General features: G+C 49.9%; 1 protein-coding gene across 1 annotated transcript in view; it reads right to left on the bottom strand.

The window, feature by feature from the left end:
• The window catches only part of PHRF1 (PHD and ring finger domains 1), a 406,375-nt gene that overhangs the window by 292,708 nt on the left and 91,009 nt on the right, over nt 1-22,658 (bottom strand). The window contains exon 8 of the mRNA XM_030201288.1: nt 8,465-8,640. Coding sequence (XP_030057148.1) covers nt 8,465-8,640 — 176 coding nt within the window. The remainder of the gene's footprint in view (nt 1-8,464; nt 8,641-22,658) is intronic.

The following is a 22,658-nucleotide window of genomic DNA, read 5'->3' as shown; positions in this document are numbered from 1 at the left end:
GGGTCTCCTTTTCACCACAAGATCGCAGCTGCACGCTGCTTTGCTATAGCTTGAATTATCAATGTTGGTGGATGCTTGGATCTGTGATTTGGGAGTGCCCATTTCTGAGGAGGTATTGCGTAATCTTATATGCAAACCATTGACTATGTGCCTCATCGTGAACAATACAAATTTATTCATAGATCTTACATTCCCCAAAGATGTGTATGATGGAGATTGCACCGTCTGATAACTGCTACAAAAATGTGATGCTCTTCGCTTCTTTACGTCACATGTTTTGGACATATCCCTGTGTGCAACAGTTTTGGAAGGATGTGACACAAAAAGTTGCATGTATCTTCAACCTTACTTTTCCTCTCACTTCCCAGATTTTCTTATTTGAAGATACTCAGCTCATTCTTCCAATAAACCTAACAAGACAGCGCAAACTCTTTCATTATCTTTTTTTTGTTGGCCTGGCATGTAATTTTACTTCACTAGAGAGAATCCTCAGCTCCTCAAAACACGCAATGGCAGAACCTGGTCTATACTACTATGGCACAAAACAAAGGAGGAAGAAAAAAATCTTCCACAGATGAGCAGTAAGCAAACAAAAAAAAAAGGGAGGGCACCAAGACAAGGTTTCAGAATGGTATCCTGCTGAAGGCAGTAATGAGATGTGAATGTGTGGACCGATGACCACGTCGCAGCCTTGCAAATCTCTTCAATAGTGGCTGACTTCAAGTGGGCCACTCACGCTGCCATGGCTCTAACACTATGAGCCGTGACATGACCCTCAAGAGTTAGCCCAGCCTGGGCGTGAGCGAAGGAAATGCAATCTGCTAGCCAATTGGATATGGTGCGTTTCCCGACAGCGACCCCTTCTGTTGGGATCAAAGAAACAAACAATTGGGCGGACTGTCTGTGGGGCTGTGTCCGCTCCAGATAGAAGGCCAATGCTCGTTGCAGTCCAATGTGTGCAGCTGGCGTTCAGCAGGGCGGGTATGAGGACGGGGAAGGAATATTGGCAAGACAATTGACTGGTTCAGACGGAACTCCCACACCACCTTCAGCAAGAACCTAGGTGAGTACGGAGGACTACTCTGTTATGATGAAATTTTGGTATAAGGAGCATGAGCTACCAAGGCTTGAAGCTCACTGACTCTGTGAGCTGAAGTAACTGCCACCAAGAAATGACCTTCCAGGTCAAGTACTTCAGATGGCAGGAATTCAGTGGCTCAAAAGGAAGTTCATCAGCTGGGTAAGAATGACATTGAGATCCCATGACACTGTAGGGAGGTTTGATGGGGGGCTTTGACAAAAGCAAACCTCTCATGAAGCGAACTAAAGGCTGTCCCGAGATCGGCTTACCTTCCACACGGTAATGGTATGCACTAATCGCACTAAGATGAACTTTTACAAAGTTGGTCTTAAGACCAGACTCAGACAAGGGCAGAAGGTATTCAAGCAGGGTCTGTGTAGGACACGAGCGAGGATCTAGGGGCCTTGCTGTCACACCAGACGGCAAACCTCTGCCATAGAAAGAAGTAACTCTTTTAGTGGAATCTTTCCTGGAAGCAAGCAAGACCGGGAGACACCCTCGGAGAGACCCAAGGAGGCAAAATCTACGCTCTCAACATCCAGGGCCGTGAGAGCCAGAGACCGGAGGTTGGAATGCAGAAGCGCCCCCTCGTTCTGAGTAATGAGGGTCGGAGAACACGCCAATCTCCACGGTTCTTTGGAGGACAACTCCAGAAGAAGAGGGAACCAGATCTGATGCGGCCAGAAAGGAGCGATCAGAATCATCGTGCCTTGGTCTTGCTTGAGCTTAAGTAAGGTCTTCCCCACCAAAGGTATGGGAGGATAAGCATACAGGAGGCCTTCCCCCAATCCAGGAGAAAGGCATCCGACGCTAGTCTGCCATGGGCCTGAAGTCTGGAACAGAACTGGGGGACCTTGTGGTTGGTTTGGGTAGCAAAGAGATCCACCAAGGGGGTGCCCCACGCTTGGAAGATCTCGTGTACCACTTTGGAATTGAGCGACCATTCGTGAGGTTGCATGATCCTGCTCAATCTGTCGGCCAGACCTTTGTTTACCGCCTGCCAGATATGTGGCCTGAAGACACATACCGTATCGGCGAGCCCAAAGCCACATTCTGATGGCCTCCTGACACAGAGGTCGAGATCCGGTGCCCCCCTGCTTGTTGATGTAATACATGGCAACCTGGTTTTCTGTCTGAATTTGAATAATTTGGTGGGACAGCTGATCCTGAAAGCCCTTAGAGCGTTCCAGACTGCTCATAACTCCAGGAGATTGATTTGTAGACCTTGTTCCTGGAGGGATCAACTCCCTCGGGGTGTGAAGCCCATCGACATGAGCTCCCCATCCCAGGAGAGACGCATTAGTCGTCTGCACTTTTTGCGGCTGAGGAATTTGGAAAGGACGTCCCAGAGTCAAATTGGACCGAATTGTCCACCACTGCAGGGATTGAAGAAACTGTGGACAGCTGGACTACATCCTCTAGACCCCCAGCAGCTTGGTACCACTGGAAGCTAGGGTCCACTGAGCTGATCTCATGTGAAGACGGGCCATGGGAGTCACATGAACTGTGGAGGCCATGTGGCCGAGCAATCTCAACATCTGCCGAGCTGTGATCTGCTGAGACGCCCGCACCCAGGAAACAAGGGACAGAAAATTGTCAGCCCTCGCTTCCGGAAGGTAGGCACGAGCCGTCAGAGTCCAGCAGAACTCCTATGAATTCGAGTTGCTGAACTGGAAGAAGGTGGGACTTTGGATAATTTATCACAAACCCTAGTAGGCTCAAGGAGTCGAATAGTCATCTGCATGGACTGTAGAGCTCCTGCCTCGGAGATGTTCTTCACCAGCCAATCATCGAGGTAAGGGAACACGTGCACTCCCAGTCTGCATAGAGACGCCGCTACGACAGCCAGGCATTGTGAACACCCTGGGAGCGGAGGCGAGACCAAAGGGTAGCACACAATACTGAAAATGCTGTGTTCCCAGACGGAATCAAAGATACTGTCTGTGAGCTGGCAGTATCGGGATATGAGTGTAAGCATCCTTTAAGGTCCAGAAAAGCATAGCCAATCTTTTGCCTGAATCATGGGAAGAAGGGTGCCCAGGGAAAGCATCCTGAACTTTTCTCGGACCAGATATTTGTTCAGGGCCCTCAGGTCTAGGATGGGACGCACCCCCCCCCCCCCCCCCCCCCCCCCCCCCGTTTCTTTTCCACAAGGAAGTACCTGGAATAGAATCCCAGCCCTTCTTGCCCTGGTGGCACGGCCCTCGAGCCGCATTGGCGCTGAGAAGGGCGGACAGTTCCTCTGCAAGTACCTGCTTGTGCTGGAAGCTGAAGGACTGAGCTCCAGGTGGGCAATTTGGAGGCTTTGAAACGAAATTGGGGGAGTATCCTAGCCGGACTATTTGAAGAACCCACTGGTCGGAGATTATGAGAGGCCACCTTTGGTGAAAAAACGTTTAACCTCCCCCTGACCAGTAGATCGTCGGCACGGACACTTTGATTGCGGCTATGCTCTGCTGGAGCCAGTCAAAAGCCCGTCCCTTGCTTTTGCTGGGAGCTACAGGGGCCTGCTGAGGCGCACGCTGTGACAAGAACGAGCGCGCTGGGGTTTGGCCTGGGCAGCAGGCTGGCGAGAGGGAGGATTGTACCTACGCTTATTAGAAGAATAGGGAACAGTCCTCCTTCCCCATAAAACGTCTACCAGTTGAGGTAGATGCTGAAGGCGTCCGGCGGGAGAATTTGTCGAAAGCGGTGACCCACTGGTGGAGCTGTTCTAACCACCTGTTCGACCTTTTTCTCCAAAAATATTATCCCCCCGGCAAGGAGAGTCCGCTATCCGCTGCTGGAGCCTATTCTCCAGGTCTGAGGCGCACAGCCATGAGAGTCTGCGCATCACCACACCTTGAACAGCGGCCCTGAACCGCGATGTCAAAAGTATCGTAAACACCCTGGCCAGGAATTAACAACACGCCTTCAGCTGCCTGACCACCTGCTGAAAAGGCTTGGCTTGCTCAGAGGCAGCTTGTCCACCAAATCCACCAACTTGCCACACATTGTTCCGCATAGAATGCTCGTGAAGAGCTGGTAGGAATGGATTTTGGAAATGAGCATTGAGAATGGTAGGCCTTCCTGCCAAAAGAATCCAAGGTTCTAGAGTCCTTTGCCCGGTGGCACCGAAGCATACTCCCCTAGAACTCTTGACCTTCTTAAGGGCCAGATCCACCATACCAGAGTCGTGAGGCAACTGAGTCCGCATCAACTCCGGGTCCCCATGGATCCGGATACTGGGATTCGATCTTCTTGGGAATGTGGGGATTAGTTAGCAGCTTCGCCCAGTTTGCCAGCAATGTCTTCATGAGGACATGATGCATGGGTACTGTGGACGATTCCTTAAGTGGCGAAGGATAGTCCAAAACCTCAAACATTTCAGCCCTTGGCTCATCCTCCGTAACCACAGGGAAGGGAATGGCCGTAGACATTTCCCGGACAAAGGCCGCGAAACATAGACTCTCGGGAGGAGAAAGCTGTCTTTCAGGGGAGGGAGTGGGATCAGAAGGAAGACCGTCAGACTCCTCATCTGAGAAATATCTGATGTCTTCCTCTGCCTCCCACGAGGCCTCACCATCGATGTCGGACACCAGTTCATGAACCTCTGTCCGAAGCCGTGCCCGTCTCAACTCCGTTGGAACATGACCACGGTGGGTGCGTCAAGAGGAAGACTCCTGTACCGGCGGTGATGAAGCTCCCTCCATCGATGTCGTCGGGGAGTCCGCCTGGGAGGCAGCTGTTGCCGGTACCGCAAGCAGTACCGGTATGGGAGACCTCACACGGACGAAGGCCCAGCCGTCGCTTCAGTCGTCGGTATTGGCGGCGCAAGCACCCCTGGTACCGGAGAAGGGCGCAACAGCTCTTCCAGGATCCCTGGAAGGATGGACCTGAGGCTCTCGTTCAGAGCGGCTGTCGAGAGAGGCAAGGAGTCCGGTACCGGCGATGAGCTACGAATTTGTCCAGGACGCGGAGGCGGTACCGGGCTGTCCACAGTGGAGCGCATCGACACCTCCTGTATGGAGGGTGAGCGGTCCTCCCGATGTCGACGCTTGGGTGCCGGTGCCACCAGCGACCCAGAGCTCTCGGTACTGCATCTGGAAGACGACCGATGACGATGCTTCTTTGCCTTCGCACAAAGCACGTCACCGGTACCTCCCGGTACCGAAGAGGAGGACGTCGAATCCAAACGTCTCCTGTGGGCCGGGTCCGAAAGAGGTCAATCCCGGGGGGTCTCTACCGCAGGAGCCCTCGAGGCAGGCGGAGACCTACTCGAGGGCTCACCACTACCAGCAGGGGAATGGACAGCCCTCACCTGCACTCCGGAAGACGAAGCACCCTCCAACGACATCGATACCACCAATGACCTCGGTATCGCAGACGTTGGATCACCGGCAGAAGAGCTGGGTACCGCAGACGTCGACGCACCGGACAATGACCTCGGTACCGAAGATGTCGAAGCACCGGACGAGGCCCTGAACAAAAGGTTCCACTGGGCCAATCTCGCCGCCTGAGTCCTCTTCTTCAAGAGAAGACAGACAGTACACAGGCCTGGGGGCGATGCCCGGCCCCCAGACACTGAAGGCACGAAACGTGCCTATCAGTGAGGGAGATAGTCCGGCTGCACTGGGTGCACTTTTTGAAGCCGCTGGCAGGCTTCGAGGACATGGGCGGAAAAATCACGCCGGCGAAGTCAAAAATTCGCGATGATGGCTAATGGCACCAAAAAAGTTTTTAAAAACCCGTACGGCGGCGAAAAAGGCCACGACCGACAACAAAAGAAAACTTATGGGAAAACTACTTGAAATAAGGGAATTTTTTTTTTTTTTTAACTAAGAGACAAGCGACGGAAAAGAAGATTCCGGACACTTCCGAACGGAAGAACGCGGCGAAAAGACGCGAGGGGTCTCCTTGGGGCGCAGACTGACCGAAAAACAGCCGTCCTGAGCCGCGGAAAAAAGAAGACTGACGAGCACACTCGCGTTCGGGCGGGAAGACGGTCGTGCATGCGCACGCGAGGGCTAGCAAATGCTGTTGCTAGTGAAGATCTCCGATCAGAGGGACTGCCGTGGACGTCACCCATTCGTGAGAACAAGCAGCCTGCTTGTCCTCGGAGAAGTGATGTTGGTGGTAATGCCCAAGGAAATAATTGGGGGGGGGGGGGGCAGTACTGCGGTTTATATAACAAAAAGTACCCTCGAATGTCTTGCTGGATTTTGTGTTTACATGTCTTTTTTGTTTAATAAACAGGATTTATAACAATGATGTGAAAGTTATACCCATACTTTCAGCGCAAAGAATTTCAGTGGGTAACTCTTCATTATCAGGGCAATTTCATTGAAAATTGTCTTCAGATTGCCTTCATTCTGTCTGTATCCTCTTAGAGGAACCAACAAATATGATTTTATGTTGCTTCTTTCATTTGCAATGTAAATAAAAACAAATCTTTAAAAATTTATCACCCCCCCCCCAAAAAAAAAAACCCCTCTTTAGTATATACACCAATGTAACAATGCAATTGACACGAGCCTTAGAGGCAGATGCACTAAAGCTTAATGAGCCTTTAATGACCCTCCAACGAGGAAAATTTGATCCGTTGCATGCATCAAAGGGCTTTTACCGTCGAAGCTGGCAGCTAACGAAAACGGAATGGAGATGAGCAATTAGTGTGAAAACCCCATTGAAACGAGATGCACTAACCTTTTCAGATTGCCTTTTACGCAGGAAAAAGGCAGGAAATCTAACGAGAGGTCTGGACCTCTCGTTAGGACAGCTCTGTGCCAGGAAAAATCGTAAAGTGAAAAAACAAACAAACTGTGAGCCAATCCCAGTGCATTAGCAGAGCTAATAGCGCTGTGATTGGTCAAAAGGAAACTGAAAGGCACAATCCATAAACAGAAGCCTCTACAAGCCCCAAGGAGTTCAAAAATAGTCTGATGTGCCGTGAATTGATTCCTACAGCAGCAACTGGGGATTTTTTTTTTTTTAACTCCCTAGTTGACAGGACATGGAAAGTCTCATGACCATCAGGCAAGGAAGGTCAAAGCAATAGAAGCCTCATTCAGCAGCAGTGAGCCATGAAACGAAGCTATTACTTGGCTGCAAGTTACAGATTGAATAAATAAAACACACTGAACCACCTGAGAATGCTTTCAACCCTGTTTTCGCCACAGCCCCGGCCCCCTCCCTTCCTCACTACTCTGTCTCCCCTCAGCTCCGCCTCCCGACATCCTCCGCCCTGTGCCCCGACCCCTCTTGGGGTCGTTGCCGCCATTCCCTCCTCCATCGGGCCCCCCTCCCTCTTACCGGGCCCATGCAGCGCCTCTCTCCTCTGTCCGAAGGCGCTGCACGGGCAAGAAGAAAGCTGATGCCTGCCTTCGCCCAGCTTCGGTCACGCGTCTCTCTCCTCCTGGGCCCGCCCCTGTCTGACGTTCAGTAACCAGACGTCAGACAGGGGCGGGCCCAGGAGGAGAAAAGACGCGCGACAGAAGCTGGGCGAAGGCAGGCATCAGCTTTCTTCTTGCCCGTGCAGCGCCTTCGGACAGAGGAGAGAGGCGCTGCACGGGCCCGGTAAGAGGGAGGGGGGGCCCGATGGAGGAGGGGGAATGGCGGCGACGACCCCAAGAGGGGGCGGGGCACAGGGCGGAGGAATGTCGGGAGGCGGAGCTGAGGGGAGACAGAGTAGTGAGGGAGGGGGCCGGGGGCTGCTAAAGGTATGTTTGCTTTTTAATTTAGAATGCAGGGGGAAGTGGGGGGAGGGGGGAACGGCGACCTCGAGCGTGGGGGGGGGGGGGGCAAGGACGGCCATACAGGACGCTCCTGGACGAGTGCCTTTGCCCCCTCCCGACCCTTTTTTTATTTTTGTTTTGATTTGGAGCCATGTGCTTGTGTTTTGACTGTTTGTGGCATGGCAGAGCAGCTAACATACGCTTGGCTGCTCTGGCATGATTTGGGGGCCGATTAACGATGTGTATTGTGATTCTTTGATACATTGTACGTTTCAATACCGATCTCAGCATGTGTGACTTTTTTTTTTGGTGCATTCTTCGTTTTTTAAAAATCATTAGGGACTTTAACGATTTAGATTTTTTTACGTTTGGTTGCTGCATCTGCCTCTTATTGTTTAAAATGCATGCATCAGGCTAGTTTTTGCCTACTCAGGAATAAACAATGCTTCAAATATTTAAGAAGTAACAATGGCAACTGATCACTTGGTTGGAGAAATTAAAATTACTGAGATTAGTCACGTAAGAAATCAGGAATTAATACATTTAATACCTCTGCCAAGAGAAAAAGGTAGCCTTCTAACACGTTTTCAAGTACCACGTTGCCTCAGCCCCCTTAAGATACCACACAATAGATCATCATCATCTGAGGTTTAGTAATCCAGCCCAATACCTGGATTCTCTGCGCTGTTCGAATGCGGAGTTGATTCACACTTGCCCGAACTCTCTCACTCTGACGAGTCCTGGCTATTGCACGAGTTCTCATGCCATTAGTCTGAGGCCTACTTGTGGAGGGGGTCACAGGAGGCTGGGGAATTATAGCTTCTTCATCGCTTAAAGAATCTGCATCTGTACAACAAGAGCAGAATAAGAGATCATTATACTACCTGAAATAGTCAGCATCTGTAAAGGAACTCCATCCATATGATACATTAGTTCTCAACAGGAGAAAGTAGAGGCTGATTAAAGAACAAATCCAACACTGCATCAATAAAGTAGGTTTTTATTATGTTGGATTCGTCTTAATCAGCCTCTACTTTCTCTGCTGGATTATTTTGGCGTAGAGGGTTGTTCCCCTGTTTGTGTTCTGACATTAGTTCTTAACCTGTCCTGAGGGACCACATCAGCCAATGGGGTTTTCAGAATCCCTAATAAATATTCATATCTTATCATCAACCAGTTTACTCTATTGTCTAGTTACAATTTATATCCCTTATTTCAGAAACTGTTACTCATTTAATTGCAAAAATACTTTATTAAATATCCCAAACAAATATAAAATCCCCTTACTTCAATATCAACCATGTGCTCCCCACATTCATACCAATCTAACAATAATATGATCTTCTAATAATCCCTCAATCACAATTGCTTTGGTTATATTTTTCTTTTATAAAGCCCTGTTTTACTCACGGTATTCTTCAATCACAGCAAAAAGTTCTCTTTAATTCATAGTTCTGCTGTATAAAGTACTATTTATCTAAGTGAAATATTGCAAAACCTTTTTCTTGAACCGCAAAACCAGAGCGGACCTCCTTTGGTGGTGAGAGAAATGGCGCCATGCACTCTCAAACACACAGGACCTCCACCCCTGTGTCGCTGTTTGGGGGGTCCGGGGGTCCAATGGGCACAGTGACAAGCCCAGGCAGTCTGACCTGATGGGATGGGGTATGGGGTGCGGGAACAGAGACTTAACCTTAATGATCAGAATAAGAAGAATCATGGCTATTCAGAAGTGGGGAAACTTAAAAAAAATAAAAACTGAAGCAACAAGGGCAGCTGAACCAAGGGAAGGAATGACTGCACATGCCCAAAAAGCCATAGCACAAAGACTGAATGAATTCTTTGCTTCTGTCTTCACCGAGGAAGATTTGGGAGAGACACCAGTACCAGAAATGCTATTCAAAGCTGACAAGTCAGAGAAACTGATTCAAATCTCTATAAACCTGGAAGATATAATGGTGCAATTTAACAAATTGAAAATAGCAATCACCTGGACTGGATGATATTCATCCCAAAGTACTAATAGAATTGAAAAATTAACCTGCAGAACTATATGTAATTTATCTTTAAAATCAAGCATGGTACCGGAAGACTGGAGGGTGGCCAATGTAATGCCATTTTTTAAAAAAAGGTTCCAGAGGTGATCCGGGAAATTACAGACCAATGAGCCTGACATCAGTGCCAGGAAAAATGGTAGAGTATTATAAAGAACAAAATTACAGAGCATATTCATAAGCAAGGATTAATGAGACAAAGCCAACATGGATTTAGTGAAGGAAAGTTTTGCCTCACCCGGGAACTCTGCTCACTGGGTAAATCTCTCTTATCTGTACTCTTCTCCTCTACTGCTAACTCCAGACTCCATTCTTTTTATCTGCACCATAAACCTGGAATAGACTTCCTGAGCCAGTAAGTCAAGCTCCATCTCTGGACGTTTTCAAATCTAGGCTAAAACTCCACTTTTTTTTTTGAGGCTGCTTTTATTTTATTTATTTACCACCTTTATGAAGGAATTAACTCAAGGTGGTGTACATCAACAATAAGTCAAACATAAGCAACAGACAATTACAGCAGTAAAATATTCAAACAACAATACAAAGTATGGCATAGTATGCTACATTACAATGCCAACACAATAAAACATTTTAATAGGAAGAAGTGACGTCATCGCTATGGGATGGCAGCCTGAATTCAGAGCTCTGCTGAGAACAGAGTAAATAAGTGCTGTAACCCCGAAAAAACGCGGCGATTTCGCGAGTGCAGAGGCTCCTGTAGTGTATACAAGCATGGCAGCGAGAAAAAAACTCTCCAAGTTTAAATACCTGCCGGATGGATCCGGATTCTCGAAGTGTGCTGGGCCACAAACTAGCTTGAGAGGATCCAAGATGGCTGCTGGAGATTCTGAGCCAGACCTGATATCGAGGAACCAACAGAGGAAGAGGCTGACTGTGGTAAGACAGCATTTATTCGCTGGTTTAAGGATTTAAAAGCTGAAATGGTGACCACAAGAACCAGTATTCAAAATGCAACTGCAGTGCTGCATGAGGAGCTGAAAGAGATTGGGAACCGTGTGGCAGAGACAGAGGAGAGGGTGGAAAATATGGCAGAAGAGGTGCGGGACCTGCAGATAGATCTTAAAGCAGACCAGCAGCTCAAAAGAGACTTAGAATTGCAGTTGGAGGATTTAGAAAACAGATCCCGAAGATGCAATTTGCGATTTAAAGGGATCCCAGAAGAGGCAGAGTTTAAGGATGTGGTGAAAGTAATTCAGGACCTGTGTAATTTTATTATGGACCCGGGAAATACAGGAGGAGAAGAGCAAAACTCAAAAAGCATTAAAATTGATCGGGCCCATAGGAGTCTAGGTCCCCAAAGGGGAGGACAGCCTAGAGACATTGTGGTTTGTTTTCATGAGTTTGGAGTAAAAGAGGCAATCTGGAGAAAAGCCCGGGGACTGGGTGAGATTGCCTGGAAGAATTGTAAACCCCAGATATTTCAAGATCTGGCCAGAAAGACAATGCAGAGGAGGAGAGAATATAAGGAGATCACCAGATACCTGCAAAAAGAGGGACCAGATATAAGTGGCTTTATCCCCTGGGAATGCAAGTCACATGGGTAATACGACCAGAGATTCCTGTCTACTGAAGGGAGATGGGGTGCACAGATTTGCCAAAACACAGCGGAACAGACAGACAAGCAGCAGACACAAGTCCTAAGAACAGTAAAGAGGAATGGAACAAAGCGTGTTGTGAGGCGAAGGGGCAAGGGGTCCCTGAGTGCGGATAGCCGCAGATCTGAGCCAGCGAGTGGAATGATCATGGTGGCTGGAACAACATTGGATTCTCACAGGATTAATAATATTATCTATTGACTGAAGGTTGATAACTATAGGAGGGAATGACAGGATGTTTGGTTACTATAGGAGGTTATATACAGTGTGGAAATAAGTATTTGATCCTTGCTGATTTGTAAGTTTGCCCACTGACAAGACATGAGCAGCCCATAATTGAAGGGTAGGTTATTGGTAACAGTGAGAGATAGCACATCACAAATTAATCCGGAAAATCACATTGTGGAAAGTATATGAATTTATTTGCATTCTGCAGAGGGAAATAAGTATTTAATCCCTCTGGCAAACAAGACCTAATACTTGGTGGCAAAACCCTTGTTGCAAGCACAGCGGTCAGACGTCTTCTGTAGTTGATGATGAGGTTTTGCACACATGTCAGGAGGAATTTTGGTCCACTCCTCTTTGCAGATCATCTCTAAATCATTAAGAGTTCTGGGCTGTCGCTTGGCAACTCGCAGCTTCAGCTCCCTCCATAAGTTTTCAATGGGATTAAGGTCTGGTGACTGGCTAGGCCACTCCATGACCCTAATGTGCTTCTTCCTGAGCCACTCCTTTGTTGCCTTGGCTGTATGTTTTGGGTCATTGTCGTGCTGGAAGACCCAGCCATGACCCATTTTTAAGGCCCTGGCGGAGGGAAGGAGGTTGTCACTCAGAATTGTACGGTACATGGCCCCATCCATTCTCCCATTGATTGCGGGTGAAGTAGTCCTGTGCCCTTAGCAGAGAAACACCCCCAAAACATAACATTTTCACCTCCATGCTTGACAGTGGGGACGGTGTTCTTTGGGTCATAGGCAGCATTTCTCTTCCTCCAAACACGGCGAGTTGAGTTCATGCCAAAGAGCTCAATTTTTGTCTCATCTGACCACAGCACCTTCTCCCAATCACTCTCGGCATCATCCAGGTGTTCACTGGCAAACTTCAGACGGGCCGTCACATGTGCCTTCCGGAGCAGGGGGACCTTGCGGGCACTGCAGGATTGCAATCCGTTATGTCGTAATGTGTTACCAATGGTTTTCGTGGTGACAGTGGTCCCAGCTGCCTTGAGATCATTGACAAGTTCCCCCCTTGTAGTTGTAGGCTGATTTCTAACCTTCCTCATGATCAAGGATTACCCACGAGGTGAGATTTTGCGTGGAGCCCCAGATCTTTGTCGATTGACAGTCATTTTGTACTTCTTCCATTTTCTTACTATGGCACCAACAGTTGTCTCCTTCTCGCCCAGCGTCTTACTGATGGTTTTGTAGCCCATTCCAGCCTTGTGCAGGTGTATGATCTTGTCCCTGACATCCTTAGACAGCTCCTTGCTCTTGGCCATTTTGTAGAGGTTAGAGTCTGACTGATTCACTGAGTCTGTGGACAGGTTGTCTTTCATACAGGTGACCATTGCCGACAGCTGTCTGTCATGCAGGTAACGAGTTGATTTGGAGCATCTACCTGGTCTGTAGGAGGCCAGATCTCTTACTGGTTGGTGGGGATCAAATACTTATTTCCCTCTGCAGAATGCAAATAAATTCATATACTTTCCACAATGTGATTTTCCGGATTTAATTTGTGATGTGCTATCTCTCACTGTTACCAATAACCTACCCTTCAATTATGGGCTGCTCATGTCTTTGTCAGTGGGCAAACTTACAAAATCAGCAAGGGATCAAATACTTATTTCCACCACTGTAAGCAGGGGGGCAGTGAATGAGGAGGGATATCAGAGGGGTAGCTCTCTGGCGATGGATCAATTATTATTATTATTATTATTATTATTATTATTAACATTTGTATAGCGCTACCAGACGCACGCAGCGCTGAACACCTGACACAGAGAGACAGTCCCTGCTCGATAGAGCTTACAATCTAAAAATACAGACAAGACAATTAAGGGCGAGGAAAGTACTGGGTGAGAAGGAACAAGGATAGGGGAATTGAGTAGTGGTTAGGAGCCAAAAGCAGTGGTGAAAAGGTGGATTTTCAGCATAGATTTGAAAACAGGTAGAGATGGAGCTAGGCGTACAGGCTCAGGAAGTCCGTTCCAGGCATAAGAAATGACCAAATCCAAGCCATTTGGTTGTGGGAGGAGCCAGCATTCGTAGTGCACTGGTCCCCCTGACATGCCAGGACACCAACCGGGCACCCTAGGGGGCACTACAGTGGACTTCAGAAATTGCTCCCATGTGCATAGCTTCCTTACCTTGTGTGCTGAGCCCCCCCAACTCCCACTCCCCATTCCTCAGAGACTGGTCTGGCAGAGGGAACAGAGCCAGATACAGGGGGGGAGGGGAGGGGGGAGGCTACGGGTGGGAACATGGAATGTCAATGGTCTGAATAACCCTGGGAAAAGGAGCATTGTATTTAAAGAATTGAACCAGTTAAAATGGGGCGTGATTATGTTACAGGAAACCCACATAAGAAAACAAGATGAACACTTGCTTAGAAGTAAACAATTGGGTGACTGCTTTCTGTTGGCGGACCCTAAGGGGGGGGGGGGGGGGGTTGCCATCTTTGTTAAAGCACATCTTAGATTTGTTCAGGAAGATATTTTCAAAGGGAAAGAGGGAAGATGTTTAGCGGTGAAAGGGAAGATAGGAGAGCAACGGGAAGATAGGAGAGCAACACATTACTCTGGTTAACATATATGCCCCTAATAGTGGACAGGATGCCTTTTTTGAGTCCATCAGGCCAGAACTCAGTGCATTTGGGAAAGGTCAGATAATACTGGGGGGGTGGGGGGATTTTAACTTCACAGCCTCAAATTTAGACCACTCTCTGGGACGAGCTGAGGGAACTAAGCAATATAGGGGGAAGTTTCTTAAGCTACTAGCAGAAATTAGACCCGGTGGACGTTTGGAGATTACAACATCCCAGGCAGAGGACTTACACATTTTATTCTCATGCACAAAACACATACACTAGGATAGATGCAATATGGTGCAGCCGGTCACTGTGGGGGGCTATAAAAGAAACTGAGATTGAAAGTATATATGCTTCTGATCATGTGCCTGTGTGGGTAATAGTGGGAAAATTGGGAAAGGAGTGTGGAGGTCGAGTGTGGAGGTTGAATGATACTTTGATTGCGGAGGAAAAAGATTGTCAGGATGTGCGCAATATAATAAAAGATTATCTTCAAATCAATAACAATGGGGAGGTGACAGAAGGGATTTTATGGGATGCCCTCAAGGCAGTAATTAGGGGGCATCTTATACAAAGGGGTGCGCAAAAAAAGAGGAACCAGGAAGCACATGAGCTGCATACACGAAAGACACTGGCACAATTAGAGGTTAAACACCATACTACTGCAGACATTTAAAAAATTAATAGATTGTAGAGCAGAATTGCAAAAAATACAATTGAGAAAGATGGAATATACCAGAAAATTGAACAAACGTTTTTTGAATTTAGCAATAAAGCGGGTACTATGCTAGTGAGAAGCTTGAGACAAAGACAGGTGAAAAATACGATTACAAAAATTAAAGGTGCTCGGGATGAAATATTGCACCAAGATAAGGACATAAGCAGACAATTTGTTCATTTTTACACGAAATTATACTCTAAAGGGGAGGTGGTGTCCCAAGGAAAGATGCGAGAATATTTACAAGAGATAGATATATCACAAATTACAGGACTGCAAAAGGCTGAGCTCGAGGCTGAAATTACAACGCAAGAGGTTCTCAGGGTCATTAAAGGGTTAAAACCGTGAAAGGCCCCTAGCCTCGATGGATATACAGGGCAATATTACAAGGTATTTGGGAAGGAACTAGCACCATTATTAGTTAGGGTGGGCAATGCAAATTTTGGTGGTAATGGAGTTCCTCCCAGTATGAGGGAAGCGGCGATATTGGTCCTTTTAAAACCAGGGAAAGATCCAGCAGTGTGTGGATCATATAGCGAATGATACATACCTGTAGCAGGTGTTCTCCGAGGACAGCAGGCTGATTGTTCTCACGACTGGGGTTGACGTCCACGGCAGCCCCCACCAACTGGAACAAAACTTTGCGGGCGGTTCCGCACGCAGAGCACGCCCACCGTGCATGCGCGGCCGTCTTCCCGCCCGTGCGCGACCGTTCCCGCTCAGTTGAATGACAAGCAAAGGAATGAGTAAAACGCAACTCCAAAGGGGAGGAGGAAGGGTAGGTGAGAACAATCAGCCTGCTGTCCTCGGAGAACACCTGCTACAGGTATGTATCATTCGCTTTCTCTGAGGACAAGCAGGCTGCTTGTTCTCACGACTGGGGTATCCCTAGCTCTCAGGCTCACTCAAAACAAGAACCCAGGTCAATTTAACCTCGCAACGGCGAGGGCATAACAGAAACTAACCTATGAAGAACAACTAACAGAGTGCAGCCTGAACAGAACAAATCGGGTCCTGGAGGGTGGAGTTGGATTCAAACCCCAAACAGATTCTGCAGCACCGACTGCCCGAACCGACTGTCGCGTCGGGTATCCTGCTGGAGGCAGTAATGCGATGTGAATGTGTGGACAGATGACCACGTCGCAGCTTTGCAAATCTCTTCAATAGTGGCTGACTTCAAGTGGGCCACTGACGCTACCATGGCTCTAACACTATGAGCCGTGACATGACCCTCAAGAGCCAACCCAACCTGGGCGTAAGTGAAGGAAATGCAATCTGCTAGCCAATTGGAGATGGTGCGTTTCCCGACAGCGACCCCTTTCCTATTGGGGTCGAAAGAAATAAACAATTGAGCGGACTGTCTGTGGGGCTGTGTCCGCTCCAGATAGAAGGCCAACGCTCGCTTGCAGTCCAATGTGTGCAACTGACGTTCAGCAGGGCGGGTATGCGGTCTGGGAAAGAATGTTGGCAAGACAATTGACTGGTTCAGATGGAACTCCGACACCACCTTTGGCAGGAACTTGGGGTGAGTGCGGAGTACTACTCTGTTATGATGAAATTTTGTATAAGGAGCATGAGCTACCAGGGCCTGCAGCTCACTGACTCTACGAGCTGAAGTAACTGCCACCAAGAAAATGACCTTCCAGGTCAAGTACTTCAGATGGCAGGAATTCAGTGGCTCAAAAAGAGGTTTCATCAGCTGGGTGAGGATGACGTTGAGATCCCATGACACTGCAGGAGGCTTGACTGGGGGCCTTGACAAAAGCAAGCCTCTCATGAATCGACCGACTAAAGGCTCTCCAAAGATGGCTTTACCCTCTACACGATGATGGTAAGCACTAATCGCACTGAGGTGATTCCTTACTGAGTTGGTCTTGAGGCCAGACTCTGATAAGTGCAGAAGGTATTCAAGCAGGTTCTGTGTAGGACAAGAACGAGGTTCTAGGGCCTTGCTGTCACACCAAACGACAAACCTCCTCCACTTGAAAAAGTAACTCTTTTTAGTGGAATCCTTTCTAGAGGAAAGCAAGAGACGGGAGACACCCTCAGACAAACCCAACGAAGCAAAGTCTACGCCCTCAACATCCAGGCTGTGAGAGCCAGAGACTGAAGGTTGGGGTGCAGAAGCGCTCCGTTGTTCTGCGAAATGAGAGTTGGAAAACATTCCAATCTCCACGGTTCTTCTGAGGACCACTCCAGAAGTAGAGGGAACCAGATCTGACGGGGCCAAAAAGGCGCTATCAGAATCATGGTGCCGTGGTCTTGCTTGAGCTTCAGTAAGGTCTTCCTCACCAAAGATATGGGAGAATAAGCATACAAGAGGCCGGTCCCCCAATGGAGGAGAAAGGCATCCGACGCCAGTCTGCCGCGTGCCTGTAGTCTGGAACAGAACAGAGGCAGCTTGTGGTTGGTCTGAGAGGCGAAAAGGTCCACCGAGGGAGTGTCCCACACTCGGAAGATCTTGCGTACCACTCTGGAATGGAGCGACCACTCGTGAGGTTGCATGACTCTGCTCAGTCTGTCGGCCAGACTGTTGTTTACGCCTGCCAGGTATGTGGCTTGGAGAAGCATGCCGAACTGGCAGGCCCAATGCCACATCCCGACGGCTTCCTGACACAGGGGGCGAGATCCGGTGCCCCCCTGCTTGTTGATGTAATACATTGCAACCTGATTGTCTGTCCGAATTTGGATGATTTGGCAGGACAGCCGATCTCTGAAGGCCTTCAGTGTGTTCCAGACTGCTCGGAGCTCCAGGAGGTTGATCTGAAGATCTTGTTCCTGGAGGGACCACAGCCCCTGGGTGTGGAGCCCATCGACATGAGCTCCCCACCCCAGGCGAGATGCATCCGTCGTCAGCACCTTCGTGGGCTGCGGAATTTGGAATGGACGTCCCAGAGTCAAATTGGTCCGAATGGTCCACCAGTGCAGCGAATTGCGGCAACTGAGGGACAGGCGAATGACATCTTCTAGATTCCCGGTAGCTTGACACCACTGAAAAGCTAGGGTCCATTGAGCAGGTCTCATGTGAAGGCGAGCCATGGGAGTCACATGAACCGTGGAGGCCATATGACCCAGGAGTCTCAACATCTGCCGAGCTGTGACTTGCTGAGACGTTCTGGTCTGGGAAGCGAGGGACAGGAGGTTGTGGGCCCTCGCTTCGGGAAGAAAGGCCTGAGCCGTCTGTGAATTCAGCAGAGCTCCTATGAATTCCAGAGATTTGGCTGGTTGGAGATGGGACTTTGGGTAATTTATCACAAACCCCAGCAGCTCCAGGAGGTGAATAGTGCACTGCATGGACCGGAAAGCCCCTGCCTCCGAGGTGTTCTTGATCAGCCAATCGTCGAGATACGGGAACACGTGCACTCCCAGCTTGCGTAGATACGCCACGACCACCACAAGGCACTTCGTGAACACCTGTGGGGCAGAGGCGAGCCCAAAGGGCAGCACACAATACTGAAAGTGCCGTGTCCCCAGACGGAATCTGAGATACTGTCTGTGAGCTGGCAGTATCGGGATGTGAGTGTAGGCGTACTTTAAATCCAGGGAACATAGCCAATCGTCTTTCTGAATCATTGGTAGAAGGGTGCCCAAGGAAAGCATCCTGAACTTCTCTTTGACCAGGTATTTGTTCAGGCCTCTCAGGTCTAGGATGGGGCGCATCCCCCCTGTTTTCTTTTCCACAAGGAAGTACCTGGAATAGAATCCCTGCCCTTCCTGTCCGGGTGGTACGGGCTCGACCGCATTGACGCTGAGAAGGGCGGAGAGTTCTTCTGCAAGTACCTGCTTGTGATGGGAGCTGAAGGATTGGGCTCCCAGTGGGCAATTTGGTGGGGTGGAGGCCAAATTCAGGGTGTATCCAAACCGCACTATTTGGAGAACCCACTGGTCGGAGGTTATCAGAGGCCACCTTTGGTGAAAAACTTTCAACCTCCCCCCGACCGGCAGGTCGTCCGGTACGGACACTTTGATGGCGGCTATGTTCCCACGGATCCAGTCAAAAGCCCATCCCCGGCTTTTGCTGTGGAGGCGCAGGGGACTGCTTAGGCGCACGCTGTTGACGGGAACGAGTGCGCTGGGACTGTCCCTGTGCCTGAGGCCTTCAGGCCGGCTGGGTGTACCTACGCTTGTTGTGGGCGTAGGGCGCAGCCTGCCTGGCCCGGGAAAAACGTCCACCTGCTGAGGTGGATGCTGAAGGCGTCCGGTGGGAGAGCTTGTCGAGAGCGGTTGCCCGCTAGTGTAGTTGGTCCACCAACTGCTCGACCTTCTCACCAAAGATGTTATCCCCCCGGCAAGGGACATCCGCCAGTCGTTGCTGGGTGCGGTTGTCCAGGTCAGAGGCATGCAGCCAGGAGAGTCTGCGCATCACTATACCTTGGGCCGCAGCTCGAGATGCCACATCACAAGTGTCATAAATACCCCTGGACAGGAACTTTCTGCACGCCTTCAGCTGCCTGACCACCTCCTGAAAGGGCCTGGACTGCTCCGGAGGGAGCTTGTCGACCAGGTCCGCCAGTTGCTTCACATTGTTCCGCATGTGAATGCTCGTGTAGAGCTGGTATAACTGGATGCGGGTCACGAGCATGGAAGATTGGACTCGTTTGGGAGGAAGGCCTACCAGAGTGCGAGACTCCCGCTCCGGGGGCGCCAAGGCGGTATCCCTCGAACTCCGTGCTCTCTTGAGAGCAGAGTCCACGACCGTCGAGTCATGAGGCAATTGGGGCCGCATCAACTCTGGGTCAGAGTGGATCCAGTATTGGGACTCCGCTTTCTTGGGGATGGTGGGGTTAGATAATGGCTTCAGCCAGTTCCGAAGCAGTGTCTCTGAGGACATTGTGCAACGGCACCGTGGAAGACTCTCTAGGTGGTGATGGATAGTCGAGGACCTCAAGCATCTCAGCCCTCGGCTCATCCACAGAGGGGAAGGGAATGCAAATAGACATGTCCCTGACGAAGGAGGCAAAGGAGAGGCTCTCAGGGGGCGAGAGCTTCCACTCCGGTGAAGGAGTGGGGTCGGAGGGAAGGCCCTCAGACTCCTCTGAGGAGAAATATCTGGGGTCCTCCTCCTCGGTATCGGACATGAGCTCTTGCAGCTCAGACCTGAACCGGGCCCGTCTCGACTGCGAGGAACTATGTCCTCGATGATGGCGTCGAGCGGTGGACTCCTGCGCCGGCGGGGATGAAGCTCCCTCCGACGTCGACGGGGATTCCACCTGCATGGCAGTCGACACCGGTGCCGCAAGCGGCGTCGGTGTCGGAGGCCTCGGCATCGGGCTACAGCACACCAGCGCTTCCATCAACGGCGCCGGGGGCGCAAGCACCCCCGGTGCCGGCAAAGCCTGGCGCATCAGCCCTTCCAGAATCCCTGGAAGGATGGCTCAGAGGCACTCATCAAGGCCCGGGGGGGGCGGTGTGGGTGTCAGTGCCGGAAGCTGCTCGAGTCCAGGAGACTGTACCGAAGCACCCATGGACTGACGCAGCGACACCTCTTCAACCGAGGGGGAACGCTCCTCTCGACACTGCCGCTTCCTCGGCATCGAATCATCTCTGGAGGCGCCGGAGCTGGTAGTCCCGTGCACCATGGGCGACCGATGACTGTGCTTTTTGGTTTTCTTTCGGTGCCTGTCATCGGCGCTTGGCGGTAGAGATGAAGAGGAGGTAGAACCCCCCGGGCCTCGAGGGATTGGGTCTGACAGGGTGCCGTCCCGATGGCCCTGGGTAGAGGGAGTGGCCGGGGCCGATTGCCCGCGCGGCCGCTCACCCCCGCCGTCACCGGCAGGCCAGCGGGCCAACAGTACCTGTACTCCTGGGGTCGGTGCCGATTTCGTCAACATCGGTACCAGTACCGAAGATCCGGCCGTCGACACCGATGCCGTCGAGGGGCCGGCGCAAGTTCCAAAAAGACGGTCCCGAAGAACTTGCCTCGCCACCTGTGTCCGCTTCCGCAAGCCGAGACACAAGGTGCACGTCTTGGTATTATGCTCCAGCCCAAGGCACTGGAGGCACCAAGCGTGGGTATCGGTTTGCGAGATCTGCCGGCCGCACCGACCACACTTCTTGAATCCGCTCGGGACCTTCGAGGACATTGACGGAAAAATCGCGTCGGCGAAGTCAAAGTCGTCGATGGTGGCGGTGAAAAGCACACCCGAAAAAAGAAATCGACCGCGCGGCCACAAGGCCGCAACGAGGCGCCCCCAAGGCTAAAAGACGACAAGGGGACAAACTTTTTTTTTTTTTTTTAACAGAAGAAAGAAAAAAATACGCGAACGCGTACGTAAAGAGAAAAACTCACGGCTAGGCCGCGATCCGGTTTCCGGGGCTGACAGAGAGAGAGAGACGGTAACATCTCTCTCCAGCGCGGAATAGAAAAAAACTGAGCAGGAACGGGAAGACGGCCGCGCATGCGCGGTGGGCGTGCCCTGCGTGCGGGACCGCCCGCGAAGTTTTGTTCCGGTTGGTGGGGGCTGCTGTGGACATCAACCCCAGTCGTGAGAACAAGCAGCCTGCTTGTCCTCGGAGAAAAACCGATATCTCTGCTAAATATCGATGTAAAAATTTTAGCCAACGTTATGGCAGATCGTTTGGGGAGAGTGCTGCCTCACATAATTCACGATGACCAATCAGGGTTCATAGCACACAGACATGTGGCAGACAATATTCACTGCACTTTGAATATTACATGGAAGGCACAGAGATGGGGAGATTCACTGACACTGCTGGCGGTGGATGCGGAGAAAGCATTTGACAGGGTGGAGTGGGAATACCTGTGGGAAGTGATGAGGGGAATGGGGGGCGCATTTCTAGAATGGGTAAAAGGTATGTATACATTCCCAGTGGCGCGTATAAAAGTGAATGGAGGGTACTCAGAGTATTTCCCAAAAGCAAGAGGAACGAGACAAGCAGACATATAAGGGCCTTACGCTGAATCCTTTTGTATCTGATCTCTTCACAGTGTGGGGGAGGCTGAAAAGGAAGGTAAGAGGGACAGGGAATAGATCTATGGCTCACACAGGAACCCGGGTTCCCGGGGGGAAGGGAAAATAAGGTATTCCAAAATTGGTTTCAAAAAGGGCTCATGAGTGCCTAGATGAGGGTAGAATATGAACATTTGAAGAACTACAGGAAATATATGGATTAGTAGAGTCCGATTTCTATGCATACATGCAGGTCAAACACTATTAGTACGGAGAAATGGGCCAGGGCGGAATTCAAAGATCAAGAGGGATTTGAAAAAGTATGGGGGGATATGGATAAGTGGGGGAAAGGAATTTCACGGATATATGGCCACCTCAGGGGGAAGAGTTTTATGAAAATGAACTATATGGAGGAATGGGAAAAGGACTTGAATCAGAATATTTCGGAGGCAGAATGGAGGAGGATATGCTTGGAAGTCAAGAAAGCCTCGGTGTGTGTGCTTACTAAAGAAAATGTGTCTAAAGTGCTGAGCAGATGGTATTATACACCTGATAGAATTAAAAGAATATTCCCTGAGGCTTCTGATAACTGTTGGAGATGTGGAAGGGAGACGGGAATTTTTTTTCATGTTTGGTGGGGGTGTAGTTTGATTCAACCTTATTGGAAAGATATAACGAATAGGTTGTCTAAAGTTCTAGAAGGTACTTTTCCATGTGATCCTAAATGGTGCCTCCTGGGGTGGGGAAACCAGAGGGGAAA

The sequence above is a fragment of the Microcaecilia unicolor genome, chromosome 4 (genome assembly GCF_901765095.1).
Source record: "Microcaecilia unicolor chromosome 4, aMicUni1.1, whole genome shotgun sequence".
Lineage (NCBI taxonomy): Eukaryota > Metazoa > Chordata > Amphibia > Gymnophiona > Siphonopidae > Microcaecilia > Microcaecilia unicolor.
Note: the sequence above shows the minus strand (reverse complement) of the source record. Positions and strands in the feature narration are given on the sequence as shown.